General features: G+C 46.0%; 2 protein-coding genes across 2 annotated transcripts in view; one reads left to right on the top strand and one right to left on the bottom strand.

The window, feature by feature from the left end:
• slc25a26 (solute carrier family 25 member 26) overlaps positions 1 to 5234 on the top strand; it is a 79031-nt gene extending 73797 nt beyond the window's left edge. Inside the window, exon 10 of the mRNA XM_049590783.1 lies at positions 4764 to 5234. Coding sequence (XP_049446740.1) covers positions 4764 to 4860 — 97 coding nt within the window. The 3' untranslated portion in view covers positions 4861 to 5234. The remainder of the gene's footprint in view (positions 1 to 4763) is intronic.
• A 2952-nt stretch (positions 5235 to 8186) lies between these two features.
• Positions 8187 to 18739, bottom strand: part of lrig1 (leucine-rich repeats and immunoglobulin-like domains 1) — a 37054-nt gene continuing 26501 nt past the window's right edge. The window contains exons 9-18 of the mRNA XM_049590743.1: positions 18303 to 18383; positions 16380 to 16451; positions 15806 to 15877; positions 15461 to 15624; positions 14730 to 15083; positions 13745 to 14026; positions 11718 to 12152; positions 11398 to 11532; positions 10872 to 11159; positions 8187 to 10304 (exon numbers count right to left, since the gene is read on the bottom strand). Coding sequence (XP_049446700.1) covers positions 10102 to 10304; positions 10872 to 11159; positions 11398 to 11532; positions 11718 to 12152; positions 13745 to 14026; positions 14730 to 15083; positions 15461 to 15624; positions 15806 to 15877; positions 16380 to 16451; positions 18303 to 18383 — 2086 coding nt within the window. The 3' untranslated portion in view covers positions 8187 to 10101. The remainder of the gene's footprint in view (positions 10305 to 10871; positions 11160 to 11397; positions 11533 to 11717; positions 12153 to 13744; positions 14027 to 14729; positions 15084 to 15460; positions 15625 to 15805; positions 15878 to 16379; positions 16452 to 18302; positions 18384 to 18739) is intronic.

Below are 18739 nucleotides of genomic sequence, written 5' to 3'. Positions count from 1 at the left end.
TTTTTATAATGCCTTTTTATTTTTATTTTTTTGCATGCTGCGCCGTGTCTCCAGTTGAAAGTTGTGATTTGCTAAATACATTCTACAATAATAAATTAGATTAACTTTTGGTCTATAATATTGTTGGCTAAACTACACATTTTAATAAAAAAAACCTTAAGAATAAAAGAAATAAACACCGAAATAATTAGTGGAAACTTTTTTTTATTGATACTCCTCCTCTCTGACATACTAACACACACACACACACACACACACACAGAACACACGATTGAATGAATGAACGAACATTGGGTGCGGTTCAGCTGAAGTCCCGCCGGCTGGCGCGGTCACTGTTGAGATTACATTCGTTTTTCATTATTAACAAAATGTTTTTTTATTGACCGAATGAATGGTTTAGTTTTGAAATAAATATCTGGACACGAAAATATGCTTTGGTGTACTTTTACAGAGTTTTACAGGCGTTGTTGTTCCCGGCTTCCCGCTGTGGAGCCAAGGCTTCTGTGTGGCAAAACTGGACGTGCACCGCCACCGCGCAGAGGGCGGGTGTAGGTCATCCAATCAGAAAGATAGACTGAGAGTTTGAATTTGAGTTAAGATAATTCATTGGTTAAAAAGGAAAACAATCAAGGCATTGAGGATGGTTGTAATTCAGATTGTCTGGTCGGCCAGCGTCAGCTTTTTCGTCATGCTTTTACTCGTCACTTCATACTGAACAAAGATTTTGTTTTAGTTTTTGTTGTCAGTACTTATTAAATTTACGTTCTCGTCACAAATTAGTCACCGAATAAATGGTCGTCAACGAAAAGTTTTCGTTTAAGTTTTAGTTGACAAAATTAACACTGCTTGCAAGATAAATGTGACACTTTCTAATGTCACAATGGAGGGACAACTACGCAGGCTGGTTTTAGCGCTGGTCATCCTGTACTATATTGCTGTCATTGTTCATTTTAGTCAAACCATGCAGTTTGAAAATGAGGCGTGGCTCCAACTAGAAAACAATGTTTTGATGCATTGGATGTGCTGAATGTGCATATTAAGGCAGTACAGGAGGAGGTGCACATTAATAATCCTCCAGGACTGTAACATGCTCATGTTTAACCCAAACAATGTGTCATGTGACTGCAGTTGGTTCGGATCGAGGTCGGAACACGTTCTCACCACAAACAAACTGCACCAGAGTTTGTTTATAACCGGACCGAGACCATCTCTTCAAGCAGTTGTTTTGGTGCGCACCTGAGTGTGATTGCTGTGTTCACATCTGCCCAAACGAACCGCACTGAGGGGGCAAACAAACTTGAGTTCAAATGAATTGAACCAAACAGGGCAGGTGTGAAAGCACCCAACCCATGACACAACAAATGATAAAATGCTGGCATGACTGACACTGCGTGAGGTTTGTATTTATATTTAAATGTACAATTTCGGAGGGGAAAAAAACTGCTGAGTGTGCAAAGGCCTTTAGCCCAGATATCTGTTTTCCCGATATCTACTGGCTACACTATAATCCTTTAGAGGCAAATTTGTCGTCAGTCCAGTAGTTGATGGGTTCTGAGCAAGACCTTTTCAAATTTCTCTGTGATGTTGATGTTGTAGCTGTGTATGTTTAGCTTTTTATTGTTCACATTTTGACATGCCACAGTAGGAACGTGCCTTAGTAATAATGATGGCTGCCTAGCTTTGGATTCAGGATCCTGACATTGTGCTCACTTTCACGCTGTCATGACTTACAGGGATGCTTAACTACAAAGGAGTCATTGTTAATGTTATTAGTAACACCTGTGCTTATTCAGGAAGCTTCTTTACAGTATCTGCTCAAGCTCAGCTGATGGAAACCAACTTTGTGACATTTCAAAAGTCTTTTTTCCCCAAAAGTTTAAATGGACAGAGACCCAGGTACTAACACACAAACACCCACGCAGATGATGAATACAGACAGACATTTTGTGTGCATGGACGTTTCTCCTCACACACGCAGGCACACATCCACAAACACAATACTCTTCATCCGTTACATCTGGCTCGGACGGGGCCAGACCATGTGAGCGCGGGGGCGTATTGGCAGATGCAAGGTGTTGGTAGGCAAATACACGGCGAGGGAGAAACAGGCAGAGAGAAATGGGGAAAATAAAAGGAGAGACATGGAAAGGCAGACGAACAGGATGGGATGAAGCGAGCACGTGTCTGAGAAGTGGATGACGCAGCAAGAAAAGGAGACGGAGGAGAAATCCCCCAACAACTGAGCCAGCTGAGGGGGCTGTCGCTGGACAGAGAGACTGAGAGAAATGGATGGATGGATGGACAGCAGAGGGACATGTGTGGATGTCATCTGGCCATCAGTCATGCACAGAGAGAGAAAGAAGGGGGGGGGGGGGCTCCAGGGAGGCCTCAGGGTGGGGGCTTGAAGCTTAATCCCAAAAACAGCTGTGTGTCGCGGGGAGGGTGGGAGGGGGGGGGTGGTTCTTGGGAGACGGGCGCTCTCTCATGGCTCATCACATCCTCTGACCCCCGCAACGTCAACAGCTTCTTGTTGGGCCTCAGTCGCTGTAACGTGGGCCCCTCTCCCTCTCTGTAAAGATCCACCAACAAGGCCTCATGCTCGACCCGCTCCCATGGACCCTCTGCACCCGAACGCGGGGCCCTGCTTCCACGAAGGCGCCGTAAATCATTCACAGATACTGTCGATCAGTGGGGCGATACCTGATACAGTCTGAGCTGCCCTCAGCTCTGTTCACAGAGTTTCTTCATGCAGATAATTAAAGCTGCAGCAGACAGACTTTGGAGGAATGATTTCCAAGTACAAAAAAATGCACTTGTAAGTGTTCCCTGCAGATGAGGTGTGTGCATGTGGCAGACTCAAGAAATTCCAGACATTTTGTGCAGAATATGACACATTCTCCAGCAAATACATATTTATCAGCACAGACACGTGTCTGCATGGCTCTAGCTTAGTGAGGACATAGTCAAACTAGTTCAAACTAGTCATGAATTAAGCTTTAAACCCCAAAAGGCCACGCTGAATTTTTTTTCTCAAGTCAGCACTGTTAATTGTTCTGGAATCACTAAAAATTTCAAGGGACATAGTTTCAGTCAGTGTAAATCAAATGGTGTTTTTTTAACTCATCCATACAGAACAGTGTGTGAACAGTGAAATTAAATTATGGAAACACTGAACAAAAACAGTTTGCTTACATTTTATTCAGGTGATTTGAGTAAAAATAAAAATGTAGGTTAGGTAGGGTAGGTGTGAACGTGAGTGTGAAGGGTTGTCTGTCTCTATGTGTCAGCCCTGTGATAGTCTGGCAACCTGTCCAGGGTGTACCCCGCCTCTCGCCCAGTGTCAGCTGGGATAGGCTCCAGCCCCCACAACCCCTGAGAGGCTAAGTGGTTACAGAAAATAAATAAATTAATTAATATAAAATACAGGGCTATTACCAAATACCATTTTATGGGCTCCAGAGCTTTGGTACAAATTGGCAGCTTCTATTCCTCTGTCTGATTGTAGAGCTGTTGCGGCATATTGAGTTGCTCAGACCCTTCCTGTCCCACTCTCACTCTCTCTGTTCCCGCCGGGGAAGATTGGTTAGAATCTGCCAACACACACACACAGTGACAGCGCTAACTGTTAGCATCACACAGCTAATGTTACCCAATGGTTATTAATGGGTTTATCGACACAGTGTCAGTTTGTTGGGGCGGTTTAACTGTTCGATGTCGAATGTTATCAGCTGCTGCTGCGTTAGCTCGTACTAACGGCACAGACGTTGAACTGACTGAGAGTGGCTGTGGAGATTCAGAGCTGCGTCCAACGGCAGCTATGGCTGATTGTGGGACACAGAAGTGCAGTAACAGCATTGCTCCAACAAATTTAAGATTTGGAATTTAAAAATAAAAAAGAAGAAAACAAATATCCAAACCCCAGAATTGAAATCCGAATGCATACCCAATGAACTAATATCTGAAGAGTCAAGTATTCAGATCCAGCCCTAGTGAAATCATAATTACATCATCATTAATCACTCATAGTTGCACTGCTCTGAATATATGTCATTTAATATATGCATCGGCCAGTGTGTCAATCATAAGCCAAACACAAATGTATGACAAAAACAACACCATACTGTTAACAATAACATAATACCTTATATCTTATGTCATCATATAATTGCATCCAGTGATAACAAGCGTGAGTGTGCATATCATGTAGCTTGTGCTTCATTCATCTGACTTTTAATGAAGATTAAACGCTGAGGTTGATCAGTTACGAAATAAATTAAGTCTTTAATGTGGAAGACTGACTGTATAAAATTGAATCCGTCCAATCAAACTGAAATTTAGTTTCCCATTTTTTTGTGTGTGTGTGTGTGTGTGTGTGTGTTCATGATGTAGTCAGTCCAGGATCATCTACAGCTTGATTCCCTGTGTAAACTGTGGTGGTGTGATCATCTGTAATTGTGCAGTCCACAGTGATCGATTTGAGTGTTTGGTTTAAACTTGCACAGTTTAACTTTAAAAATGTGTGTTTGAGATTTGCTCTAAAGTTTACAAACCAAAGGCTGAGGATGAATGGAGACTAGAATAATGCAGGTGAAATCAAAGTGTGCGATTCTCCTGCTGCAGTGTTGTCCTTGGTTGTAGTGTATTTACAAAACGCTGATTTAGCAAAATCAAAATGTCTCTGAAGTCCTCATTCGCTTGAATTTGTATTAATAGATATTACAGAACTGATGACATGTTTCGCTCTGTCTCCTCTTTCTCTGCAGTCTGTTTGCGGGCAGCATACCGAGGATAACCTTCATCAGCGTGGGCGGCTTCATCTTCCTGGGCGCCTATGAGAAGGTCCGCCGCTCTTTGCTATAGCAGCCCGTCCTCTGTGACCGTCCTGTGACGTAGTGGAGCAACAGCAGGAGAAGCATCTCTCAAAGTAGCACCCTCGTCCCCTGGAGGCCCCATGTGCCTCCATGCTGCTGGGCCCCCGAGAAGCAGGGAACACCTGGTGCCCGGGGGGAGAGTCGTCCACGGGCCTGATCGCATTACCCGGAGCTCTGCATTCCTGCTCATCAGTGTCCTGAGTTAGCAGCCTGAGCTCACACTCCTGTAACAGCACCAGCAGTTTGGTGAACTGGAGCCGCACCCTGTCGCACAAGACTAGCAATGAAGCATCTCTACTGTTTAATGTGTGTGTGTGAATCAATGAGTTATGGTATTAAAGACTGTCTCTTTTTATGCTTTGAGGTGAGGTGTGGTGATTTGGGTCCCTGCAGGCTGCTCCTGTAAAGCTTCCTCTCTGCGGTTTCACCATCATTTTAGTGTTTCATCCATATTTTCTCTGCTCAGCCAGGCCACCTGTGTTAAAGACCCACCGGGGGTAGACACAGTAATATATCTCATCATTGTTCCATTCCCGCTGGAGCACAGCTGAGCTCATCCACCTGCTGGAGCTTTAATTTTATACTTAAGATGCCTCCAACAACAGAGCACTTTGTTAAATTAATAAGGCCTCAGTTTTATTAGGAGCCTCAGGTGTCCTGCACAAGCTCTGGTATCATAGTTTGGGGTATATCATGTGTTTCTTGTTAAATGTTTTTATTAGGTAGTTAGCTCAGTTGGGTGGTTGATTAATTTGACATTGGAGCTCTTGTCAAAAAGAGGCTGTAAGGAGTGATTTCTTAATCTCAAACTTGTGAAAGTGCAGAATCATCCAGAGTTAGCTTGATAAATATCAACCTTGTGTTAATCAGTAGAGCGATGGTGTTACATACGTAGCTTTAGTTTTGCAGTAAATATGAAGCTACAGCCACCAGCCTGTTAGCTTAGCTTAGCACAGAGACTGGAAACATTTGGAAACAGCTAGCCTGGCTACCAGCACCTCTAACGCTCAATAATCAACACAGTGACTAAGCGAGTCTTGTCGTGTGTGTGAGACTGTAGGCAAGCAAAACTACTGGTAGGCGGGTTTTGACCAAATTGAGCCAGGCTAGCTGTTTTCCCCTGTTTTCAGTCTCTGTGCTAAGCTAAGCTAAGCTAACAGGCTGCTCTACAGCACATACACGAGAGTGGTATCAATCTTTTCATCTAAAACTTGGCAAGACAGTGAATATGTGAATTTCCCAAAACGTGCCAGTTCCTTCAAAGGTATACCATGCAAGATTGTCGGTTACTGCTTGGAAACACTTGTCGGAAAAAGTTAAAGTAAAAGCCAACCCCAAACTCACTGTCGTTTGGTGTTTTTGACTCACAATATTTGTGCTTTGGATGCCTGCTGCTTATGGTCTGGCACCTAGTCGCTATCTTTTTATAAAGCCCCGACCTCACCTGAGCGCTGTGTGGGTACACGCCCATAGATGTCCCAAGCACAGACAATAAGAAGACAATAAGAAAACACAGGTAGAGGGCAGTAGAGGTGCAACGATTAATTTAAGGTTCTATTAGATGTCAAGTATTGAATGAATTGCCAACTAATTTGATTCAATCGGTTGATCATTTTGATGAATTTTTAAAGTACTAAGTTGAAAATTTCTGATTGTTAAATGTAAATATTTCCTGGCTCCTTTACTCCTCTGTGACAGTAAACTGAACACCTTCACCTTCACCTTTGTTGTGAACAAAACAAGACGTTTAAGGGGTGTCATCGTGGGCTTTAGGAAACACGAATCGATATTATTCACCATTTTCTGACATTTTATAAACAAAATAACGAATTGATTAATCAATAAAATACTCAACAGATTAGTCACCAATGAAAATAATTGTTAGTTGCAGCTTTAGTAGGCAGAGTCTCTGCAGACAAATACACAGCCACACATTTCTAGTAGGTCACTCATAAGTGACGATTAAGAGGGATTACTTCTGTTTAAGTTTATACATTGTTTTCTTTGGTTTGTTTTTTTAAATCCTGCGTAGCATATTTTATGAAACCTGGAAAACCAGTAATATATGTACAGAATAAGTAGTAGGCTCTAAATCGCATGCATTCAGCTTTATTCAGTTCCTTGTATTTAGGTCGCTCCATTTTATTAAACTGGGGAAATTATTTAAGTTTTAGATAGATTAATTAAATCAGTTTAGTAGGAAGTGCCCATATAAAGAAGTGTGCAAACCTAAGGGCGTATTCCACTTGTGGTATCCAGCCATGCAGATGGTTCTGTTTTATTTTATGTTTCTGAGATGTCAGCTCTGAAAACGAAGTTATGATCTGTATGACAAGATCAAGTGGGGTAAAATGTTTTTGTTGTGATTTATTTAAACAAGCAATTTATGAGTATTTATTATTATGACGATATAACAACAACTACAGATGTAATTGCAACTGGCCGTAAAGGTGGGAATTAAATGTATGTATGTGAATTGTGGGGTTTCTCAGGGATTTATTTAACGGTTGATATGTTAAAGATCCATGTTCTCCTGTGTAGCTGCTGTAAAAAAAGATGCCTTCTCCTTCACCAGCCAGCTGTTCTAGACAATGTCCACCTTCCACTCATGTCCCCCTTTTCAAATGAAGAGCACACAGGTATCCAAGATGACTTATTACAGGACTAAATCACTCATCTACATCTGATGCAGGAACAGTTGAGCCACAGCATCAGTGTTCTCCTTGTACTCAGCGAGTTAGCTCAGACGTTGTCCTTGCAGTCACTGCTTCAGTAAAACTGAAGACTTGGTAAATCCTGTCAGGAGACGGATGGCCTCACAGATGGGACTGTTTGTCATGTTGCTTGTCACTAGGCTGTTGGACAACAATGGGCGGAGTGTGATTGGTGGAGGCCACGGCCGGTAGCATGTCAATCGTGCGGTGACAAACATCCATCTGGAATGCACATTCTGGCCAGCCACTGACCCTCACTCCACCCGGACTCAACAGCAAATATTTTAAACAGCCCGCAGAAGGAAAAAATATGCCTGCTGTCTTTGGGAGCTTCGGGGAGCCAGGACACATTCCTGGTTGGAAGATTAGCTTTGTGCCTGTACGTGTATGTGTGTGTGTGTTTGTGGGCCAGGCACAAGGTACCTCACTGCTTTGAAGATCAAGGTCTCTGGATTTCATGTCTTGGTGCACTCTCCATGAAGTGATGGCTTCTCCATGACCACGGTGACATGTGAGCGCCGCTAAATGCTAACTCAGCTGTTTGTGACTCTGTTGTCACTGCTGTCGTTCTGTCGCAAGAAAACACACAAAACACTTGTAATAATAGCAAAATGTGATTTTATTAGACACTTCAATGCCATGTTAGACACTTCACGGTTTCAGCTTTGACATTGGTACAACGGTTTTCGGACAGTTTTGTTTCAATAAATTACTGAGAACATTGAACTGCACCTCTCTCCCTCTTGTCCCTTTTACCTGCTACACTGGGATTGGTTTTCCAGCAGGGATCTGTGATTGGTCATGCTGGTAAAATCATCTCTGATAGGTGCTATCAGGTGTAACCAGAGGAGCGTGTCCTCCGGTTTACCTTGATAAGGCCGCTGGTAACAGAACGCAGTTCAGACGAGGGCGAAACGCATGCATACATTAGACAATGTAACTACTTTGACTGAATCCTGACCCAGTGTATCCAGGGATTGTGACAGTCCGGGGAGCGTCTGACTGCATTAATCCTCAAAGTTTGGTTATTTCACAAGCTTCCCAACTGTTCACAGCATGAACCTTTGATTACCTCAGACATTATTCAACTGTAGCAATGACGAGAAAGTTATTGTTTCACTGTGGGGGGGATGTGACAGAGGCAGAATACTGGCCGTTTGCCTGCAAATGCACAACGGTGGATGTTGAGGCACATTACAGCAGTAACACAATAAAACATCATTCTCCCTGATTCTCAATCTTTTCGTAAATTCATAGCATAAGAATGGTATAATTAAGCCTTCAGCCAATTAAATGTCAGTGCTCGAGAGCACGTAGCTGTATTTCGTAATGGATGTGACCAAGAACACATGGCAGATGTCCCGCGTCCATACTGAGAGATCATTACTGGCTTTTACAGCTTATAAAAGCAGCTGTTGGCCCGAGTTTGACCACATTTGGTTGCGAACATGTGCCAAAGTCACTTTCTTGGACAAATAAAGAAACTAATCAGAGTAAAGAGAAGAATATTTTCTCCTGACGACATCGGAGCAGCTTCACAATAACTTGTATTGTGAAACAGGTGGAAGAGCCTTAATGGTACAGTACGTACTGTCGACTTTACCGTGTGAAAATAAGTGGAATGTCTCCTCGCGTAGAGGAGGATGCTGCATTCCTGTTGCCGGATATCATGTACACAATCTGCTTGTTTATGACGTGGATACAAAAAAAGTGCTTTAACTGACCGCCTGCAAATATCCCATGATGTACCAAAAGTAACTGACATCAAAGCTCTTCCTTCATACGTTAACATGAATGTGAACTGTGTTTCTGTAAGGCCAAGGTTGGCAGCGTTTGTCAAAAGGAAAAAAAAAACATTCAAGTGCAATCAAGTGTTTGTTTTGTTTGCTATAAAGAGTGTACCAGTATCTCTCACAAAAAGTCTCTTGATAAATGCTATTACAAGATGAGTTTTCTTTGATCATGCATTAAGGCACCGCAGCTGAACGTTGGTAAAAGCTGAAAAAGGCTGTTTTTTTGTTTTTGTTTTTGAAGAAAAATAAAAATACCATCACTCCTTTCTTTGTCATGCACATAAATTCAAATACTCTTTTGTAAAAGTTATATAATATATAATATAAGAAAACTCTTATGTACAGTCAAATGTCCAAAGGTATATTTCTTTTTTCCCCCTGCACATACATACACTGTACAAGATTCCCTACATTTACATGCTTCAAATGCAAGTCACATTTTTTGGAGCTAGAATTTTTTATTGGTCACCTCCCAAAGGAAGGTTTTTAACTATGTACAGCTGATAACGCTCAGATGGGACGCCACCCACACAAGCTCCACCTTCAAACTCCGGATGCCCCCTGCCTCTCACCCTGCTGGTGCTCCCGTTCAGTCCAGATCCAGGAGGCTCAGGATCAATCGCCTCGATATGAGGTAGCAGTTTATTTCCCAGTGCAAAAATTTTGTTTTAAAAAGTCCTCTCAGCTACTGCGAGTCCACTTTTGGGCTGGATGGAGCGCCTGCTAGTCGCTGGCTCTCCTTAGGGGGGCGCTCTCATTCTGAGAGGCTCTGAGGGTGTGTCCATTGGACAGCAGAGTCTGCCTGAGCTCAGGCTCACAGTCACTGTCCAGACGGCCGCGGCTCGTCACGCCGGCCAGCTTCACTGGCTTGTGGAAGGAGTCCTCTTGTGATGGGGAGCACGCGGGCGTCTGTCCCACTCTGCTCACTGATGAACAAAGCAAAGGGAGGAAAAGTCAGTGACGTGGCATGTATGTAGACAAATATGCATTCAGCTTTAGGATACAGAGGCAGTGGAATGTATGCACAGGGCTGCGTTGACATGTGGAGGTGAGAAGTGGTATTTGGAGGCCAATTCCACTGGTGTTACTCCTCACTCAAGAGTCTGAATCCTAGAACAGGCCCGGACGTGCAACTGCAGGAGTTTGGCAGCAGTGAGAACTCAGTGCTTTTTTTTTTTACAGTGTTTTCAGAGAGATATCCTGAGGGGCTCTGGGCGTGCAACTATGATACACTGTCAGATTCTGGAAGGAGCCGATCCATCAGCAATCACCTTCACAGGAATTTGCCTTGACAAGGATTCCTAAATTCCTAATAGTTTCTCATCACCTGATATTAATGACACAGAAACACAGGGACAGTTTGAGGCTTTAAAAGCTTACTGGATGAATTAGTGTTTTTGTCTATGGGATAAGGCTGTTGGCATTTGTTAGCAGGTCCTGAGGGCCACAAAATTTCTTTCAAGTATTCAAAGTACTTTCAAACTCACTGTTACCTTTTCTATCGTGCTGGTTCAGCTGTAACGTATTGTGGTTTTTAGGAAACGTGGATCCTTGAAGGTCCTTTCTGATTCCGTTGGGTGTCCCGTTGCAGAGCGGGGTTGAGTGTGGCCCCGCGTCGTGCAGCTCCCCTGGATGACAGTGAGAGTGGGGTGGGGGGAGTGAGTGTTGCTGGTACTCTATCCCTCCAGTGTGGCCGAATCCGTGTGTCAGGTAGTCAGAGTCTTTGGAGTAGCTGCTTCCGTTCTCCATGCAATCTGTACACACTACTGCGCCGTCGAAACCTGCAGGCCAGCACGGAGAGAGAAAATAAATGATTTGGAGACAGAAAATCAACAACTGTATGTCAACACCGTGGTTAGGGTGTCTGCTGGAATTATTTCTGATGCTGAGCAGGCCTTGGACAGCGGTGCTTCTTTCATCGTTACATAACAGCACCAGCTTTGCTTTATGGGAAGTGGGAGAAACTGCTGGGGAGCACAAACATTTTGCAGGCCGAGCAGAGGCTGAGCTGTCAGGTACCTGCGGTGTCTACGATGTGTCCGTTGGGCTGAGATCCACCGCCGGCCTCCACGCGGATACACACATCCTGCCGCTCTGACAGCGTGCCCTGGGAGGAGAGGTAGCTGGGTACGTCTGGAGGAACTATCGTCTCATCTGAGAGAAATGAAAGAGCCAACACAAGACATTACAACCAGGGCTGTGGATACTGCGACACTAGAGATGAAGCAATCAGTGCGTCCCAATACAAGGTATGTCAAATGCAGTAAAACTCCAGGACGTCCTACTGCATCCAGTCACATTTTGATATGATAACATGGATAGAATAGATCAAAGTTCACCTGTATTAGTGACACTGCACTCCTCGCTCTTCTTCCTGGTCTGGTAGATGATGCACACCCACACCAGCGATGTCACCACAATACTCGTCACCACAGCGATGACTATGATCCCTATAGTGACCGTGCTCGGCCCCGCTGGGGGTGTGCAGGCACTGCGTCGCCGAGTCACCACCAGCTGGCTGTGAGCGCGCTCTGTGCCCAGAGTGTTGGACATGAGGCAGGTGTAGCGGCCGGCGTCTTCCAGCGAGGCAGAGCCGATGACCAGCAGCTGGTTCCCCGGGGTGAAGTGGTGTCTGTCGGAGGGGCGCAGCGGCTGGTCGTTTCGCAGCCAGGTGATGCGGGGTGGAGGACTGCCCAGCGCCTTACACTGCAGGGCCACCGTGTCGCCGACCACCACGCTGCGGTCCTCCAAGTCCTGGGCGAGATGGGGTGTTTCTGTGGAGGAGAGGAGAGGTACATTTCTCATCAAAAGTTTGGCCACTCCAGAGTTCCTGAGGTCAGAGATTTCTGTTGTTCTATTGTTGTTCTGTGGCATCAAAGTTTCTGCTCTCAGGTTTCTGCTTGTTCACAGTATTGATTACAGGCTGGTGAGTCAGCTGGAGACAGTGAGCACAAAGTGTGATGTTCTGACTTGGATATCCGACCACTGAAAGCTTATCTCATGACGACAGCCTCATCTAACAATCCCAGTCATACATCTGAGGTCATTACCTGTAATGCTGACAGATTCTGAAATCAGTTTACTCCATCATACATTTTAATTACAGCACACAAACAAGATCTCTCTTGGGACAAGATCCTCTCCAGAACAATGTTTTCAGTGTTTTCCTGGCAGCTTCACATTCTGCTGAATGGAGCACACTGGACTGAATGTGTGTGTGTGTGTGTGTGTGTGTGTGTGTGTGTGTGTGTGTGTTAAGGTATGCCTCTCCTCTCAGACTGAGCACTTCCCCTCACAGTGGGACATACACAGATTAAGAGATCTCACTTAACCCACTTCAGTCGCCTCTCTCTTCTATCAATACTTTCTCCATCTCCATCAATCCCCCCCTCTCTCTCCCTCTACCACCCTCCCCCTCTTTCTTTTCTCTACAAACGTACTCGCCTACCTTCCCCCACACACTCCTGACTCCACCATTCCAGCTCTTCTTTGGCTCCCATTTTTCTCCCCCGCCACTCTTTTCCAGACAGGGGCCCCTCGACTGCTGCCACCCCCCCTCTCCTTCCCCTCCGTCTCTCAAACCCAAACATCACAGATTTAGCCGAGAGGCATGGTTGCTTGCTTCAATATTTTACATTGTTGAGTGGATTAGCGCTCAGCTTGAGCTGCTGTGAATTCTAACAAGTCTCTGACGAGTCGCACAACATGCAAATGTGTCGCTACAATACTGCCTCTACCAGTCTGACCGTGTTAAATATAGAAACTGTTGCTTCTAAGCTCTTTGGGGAAATTTGAGGCTTGTAACCATTATGTGTTCGCAAAGAAATCCCCCAACACATTTTTTTTTTTTTTTTTTTAGCTCTGTTCAACAAGGGACTGCTTTGCTCAGCTCAAAGACAAAGGACAAAGATGATCTATGTCCTGAGATGGTTATAGGAGAGCAGCTCCGGTTTGTTTGATTTAACAGTGTAAAACAGCCAATAAACTGGGAGCACTGAGGCCTGCAGTGAAGCAGCCATGACTGTCCCTCCCACCGAGCGAGGAGAAGGGGGGTGGGAATGCTTAACAAACACCCCTCTGTGAGTCCCTCTTGCTTCCCCACCATCCCCCCTTTGACCCCCAACTGTGACCTTTGGCCATTGACCTGCAGCACGGCCACAGCTGCCGAGAAAAGAAAAATATAAAGCCTTTCATTCTGCGGCCTCGGACTGACCAATTCCCAACTGAGTGCCAAGCTATTTACAAGAGCTCGTTCTTGGGGATGTGGGAAAATTATCAACACTGGGTTACACAAGTCAAATATGAGCCGATATTAGCTCAGCTAAACTAAAAAGGAAGAATCATTGTAGAGTTACGCGGCTCTTACCCAGCACGGTGAGGGTGGCGTTGGCAGAGACGGTGCCCGCTGTGTTTTTGGCAGTGCAGCTGTACACGCCCATGTCCTCCGGCTTGACGTCCATGATGAAGAACACATCGTCATCAGGCATGACGTGCATTCGGCGCTCCCGGGCAGCGGGGAAATCCGTGCCTCCGTCCTTCTGCCAGGCGATCTGTGGTGCTGGGTGCCCCTCAGCGGCGCACTCCAGCCTCGCTGTGTGGCCCGTCCTGATGGTGCTGTCCCTGGGAGTCTTCACAAAGGATGGGAGAACTGTGGACAGAGGAGACAGCATTTACATCTTTAACCTTTATGTATTTCTAGAGATCCAGTTCCACACTTTCACACCTGCACGCTGATCCTGCTAAGAGCCTCGACGGCAGTTGCTCAGGATTGGAGAGCATTACACACTCAGCTCTACCCACGCTCTCACAGCTGGTGCTGGCATTCAAACCAGTGATCTTCCAGGCACAAGCCCGCGACTCTAACCTCTTTAGGTAACTGTTACATGCATGTGCATGTCAAAACAACGGACACAAATTCTGCAGTTACACTACAAAGGAAAGAAGCGGTGGTGGTCTGACGCAGAGTTGGGCAGGGAACCAAACTCAAGATAAATACTCTCCACTCGCAGGAAAAGCAGAGTGACAGAGCGCAGAGGAGATGGCCCCTGTTAGCGCTGACATGCAGATAAATCAATTTGTTCCGAATACCATCCTGGGAGAGATGGAGGCCAAGCGAGAGAGAGAAGACTTTATTTAAGAGAAAGAGGAGAACTCAGCGTGGCCACTAATCTCAATCGCTCCTCTGAAAAACGGGACAATTGATACTCAGATAAGTGGAACATAAACAGGCATTGGATTTGGTGGAGATGATGTAATCACAGTGTGTTATTCTCTTTATCTTGTCTTGACACTGGACCTCTGATATTCCTCTATAATCCCAATATAGTCAGCCAAAAACAAAAACAACCTACCATTAACGATAAGACGGGCCTTGCTGGAGTAGGTGGAGCCAAAGTGGTTGGTGATGATGCACTGGTAACGGCCCTCGTGTGCAAAGGTGACATGGCGCAGGTGCAGGATGGTGGTGTACTCCATCACACCTCCGCCTGCGCCTGGCGCTTCAGGTGTTGTGCCTTGGTTGTCAGCACGCACGTGGGCGTAGTTCTCCGTCTCAGCGTGGCGAAGCAGCTCCTGGTCCTTACGCCATGCAAAGGTCATGGGGGAGGAGCTGCTGCTCGCTGCCGTACACGTGAGTCGCACATCACTACCGAGGACCGTCACTGAGGTTTCCGGCTGCACGGTGATTTGGGGCTTTGGAAGGTCGTCTGAAAGTGGAGAGGGAAGAAAGACAGTAAGAAAAGGAGCCCAGAGCGAGGACAGTTATTGGAGGGATGAGATAAAAAGAAAAGACAAAGTGAGCTGGACGCATAAATCACAGTCCAACATCAAACATCACAAATGTCTCTCAGTAGGTGTCTGCTTGCTATGCATAAATGGATGTGAAAGAGGCAAATAAAACACACGTACGAAGCCATTAGCATGTCAGAGTTCAAATGCAAAGCTAAACAAATACGCCACACAAACAAATATGTGCAACTATGTAAATAACAGAAGAGCGCCAAGCTGTTCGTCTGTGCCTTGAACGCCTCTTGCACAACACGCCCGCCCGCATAAACACAAATTACGCACACACATAACTCACCGCACACAAAGCTGTTGGATGGAGCCTGGAAGATGCTAGTGCCCTTCAGGCTCTCTGGGTGGGCGCAGGTGGCATTGACACCGGCCTGCAGACCACGTGCCACCAACCAGTCGGGCAGCCAGTGGAGCTGGCAGTCACACAGGAAGCTGTCGCTCTGAATGAGACTGTAGAGGAGAGGAGTGAGTACATGTGGTACATGTCACATCTATTGCACCTGTAACTGAATATGTGTTTCTGATAGTGTGTGCAGGTGCCAAAATCACAGAGGGAGCGAGTGTCAGTCCCATTTGAGGCTGTGTAGAGCTGTGCATATAAATAATGTGTGAATGCATTAATGTAACTTACAGGGTTTTGAGGTTCTTCATTTTACTGAAGGCATCGGGCTGGATGGAACGAATAGCATTCTCTCCCAAGTTCCTGTTGGGACATTTACACATTGTCTCATCAGCTGTTTTCACATTACAGCCATACACATACTTTCATTAGCAAGGATCTGACCTCTAACCAAGGTGGAAATATTAAGGCCTGTATGTCTTAGGATACGAGCCAGCTTTTCCTTCCCTGCCTGCCCTCATTTGACAAACGCCTGTGAAAGAGCTTATAGGAATTCCATTTCTTCTGCGGAGTTGGCCATATGCTCAATAACTTTGTTCCTGCGCAGAGGCAGGAAAAAAACAGGCCAAAGTTGAGATTGTGCTAGGCTAACGAGAGAGAAGCAGCTGGGCGCTCGCAAAAGCCTCTGTCTTCTCCTTTTACAAAGACGCTATTAAATTGCTAGCAGCCTGCTCTCTGCCAGCTACTTTTGGCAATCCCCCCCACTCACCCTACACTCCACCCTCTCTTCCTTACTCTCTCTTTCTCTCTCTCTCTCTCACTGGCTGGGAGGAGGAGGGGCAGCCAAGCATTGTGGGATACTCACAGGTGTTCCAGGGTCTCCAGGCCAGAGAAGGCTTTCTTGGCGACCGACTTGATCTTGTTTCCAAACAGAGTCCTGCCGTTTCCAAACATGAAGGGTGTCGATAGATGAAGAGAGAGAGGGGAGAGAGGGATAAAGGGGGTGAGAAAGGGGAAGTGAAAAGGGAGAGCAAGAGAGGGAGAGAAAGCACAATTAGCAAGGCTGAATCTGATAAGAGCGAGGGGGGACTGAGGTATTGGAAATCTGAACTGTGTGGAGATTAGCCAGGAGGAAGGGTGAGGGAGATTGGATGGGGTTGGAGTGCGGGGATAGGGTGGGGGGGTGGGGGCTGCTCTTCAAAGACCACTTTTATCTTTGTTAGAATTCAACAGCAATGACCAGGTAGGGCCGTGTGTTTATGTGTGTGTGCGTGGTGGCCCTTTTCCCCTTAAAGAGCTTGTAAGAACATACGTTTAACCATGTGAGTGTGTGTCTGTGCCTGTCAAGCCTGGTTTGAGCCGAGAAGTGAGTTGCTGTTCCCTCTGATTTGGGGTCCTAATCTCCTCTTCCACCCTCTGCCCACTGCCACCTCCCCTCCCTCGCTCCTCTCCTGTTGTAGCCTTCACTTCACAGGAAGAGGAGACACGGCTGGCTGGTTCTCAATGAAGACCCCGGTGTTTGAACTCATCCACATGTACACACAAACAAGAGGCTGTCTTGTCACTGGGACGATAAGAGCGCCGCTTTGCAACTTTTATCTTAAAGAAATTAGATTTGGCAATCAAAACAAATAAAATGTAAGATCTGCTCATCATTTTTTTCTGGGTTTGATCTGTAAGACCCACTTCCCTCCCATGCGGTGGCTTTCACAAGCTACTTTAAGGAAACCCAGTGTGTGTGGTGTACACTTTGATGTCTCACCCCTTCTTTCTCTTTTCTGCATCTCTTTTTCCCATGGCTCACTTTGCCAGCGCTGGGATGCAGCGGGCCGCTTCCGCCAACGCCGTGACAAAAGGGGCAGGGTCAGAGGGCGGGGCGTGCAAGGCGTTTGATGTTGATGACTGAATGCAGCCCTCAATTTTACCCTCTCTCAGTTCCTAACAACAGGGACTGGGAAAGAGGGGACGAGAGGAGCGGAGGCATGGAGGAGAAATAGAAGTAAGCCTATTGGGGAGCGAACCCCTGCCAGCTCGAAGAAAAGCCCCTTTCTCCCTCTCTTTCTCCCGTTCTTTCTCTTTCAGCGGTGCTCACACTGGGAACCATCTTGGCTGGACATCATCTTTTCATCCTGCGGGTTGATGATTGCCGCTCAGTGCCAGGAACTCCTCGTCCGCTCTAATTTCTCATCTTGCCAACTTTCAACATTGAACTTTTTACTAGCTGTCTTGACGAAAACACTGATGAGTAACCACAAAAAAAAAAGATAACTAAAACAATGATTCACTCTATCTCCTTCTTGAACCATTAGCAGCAAAGAGAACCCAATTTGGCCATAAAGCTACAGAACAATCCTGAGATGAAAGCCAGATTGAACTGGAGAAAAACTGGCCTGAGCCTCCACAGGATGAAAGGAGTATAAAATTGCCTTCAATGTTTCATGAACATGCCTTGTAAAAAAAAAAATAAAAGAGGGGCCCTATAAGTCGCTCGGTGTGAACACTTCCCTACCAAGTGAAGTGTGGGATCCTGAGGGGACGGATAACTCAAACTCTGTGGCCTTAAAGTGAACTAACTAAACTTTGTTGGCCATGAAGGGTGAGTTGGGATTTGAAGGGAAACTTTTGGATTAAAAAATGAGAAAGCTCACTTCTGTTTCTCTGTTTCTGTACATCAGCACAGAGAATCCCAGAATCAGTGGCAGGTTCGGGACAGAGGGATGAAAAGGAGGGGTTGATAGAGGAGGAGAGGTGGAGGGAATTAAAAGAAAGAACGAGGGGAGACACTCACAGCTTGTTGAGGCTGTCCAATCCAGAGAAGGCCCCGTTGGTGTCCTCTATTGTGCCTGAGATGTCATTATGGTCCAGCTCCCTGTGGAGAATGAGAGAAAAGAGGGGGATAAGAGAGATGGAAGGAGGGAGGGAGGAGAACAAGGACAGGGTCTGCCAGCGCTGAAGCGTTTCACAGCCCTGGCAGAAGCTGGTCTGGAAGTCACGGGTTACCCCTTTGCCCACACTCCCTCCCTCCCTTGCTCCCTACACACATCATCCTCCCCCCTCTGCACCTGGCCTTAAGAGCCCCTCTGCCGCTCTGCTCTGCCAACCAAGCGCATTCTTTCCTTAGAGGGGTGGAGAAGGAGTGTGCATGCGAGTATGTGTACATGTGCGTTGGTGTGCTGAAGCAGAAATCAGCACGGGGAAATGCATGTATAATTCATGACGGCATGG

This window comes from Epinephelus fuscoguttatus, linkage group LG1 (assembly GCF_011397635.1).
Source record: "Epinephelus fuscoguttatus linkage group LG1, E.fuscoguttatus.final_Chr_v1".
NCBI classification, from domain to species: Eukaryota; Metazoa; Chordata; class Actinopteri; order Perciformes; family Serranidae; genus Epinephelus; species Epinephelus fuscoguttatus.
This window is presented reverse-complemented; position numbering and strand designations above follow the sequence as displayed.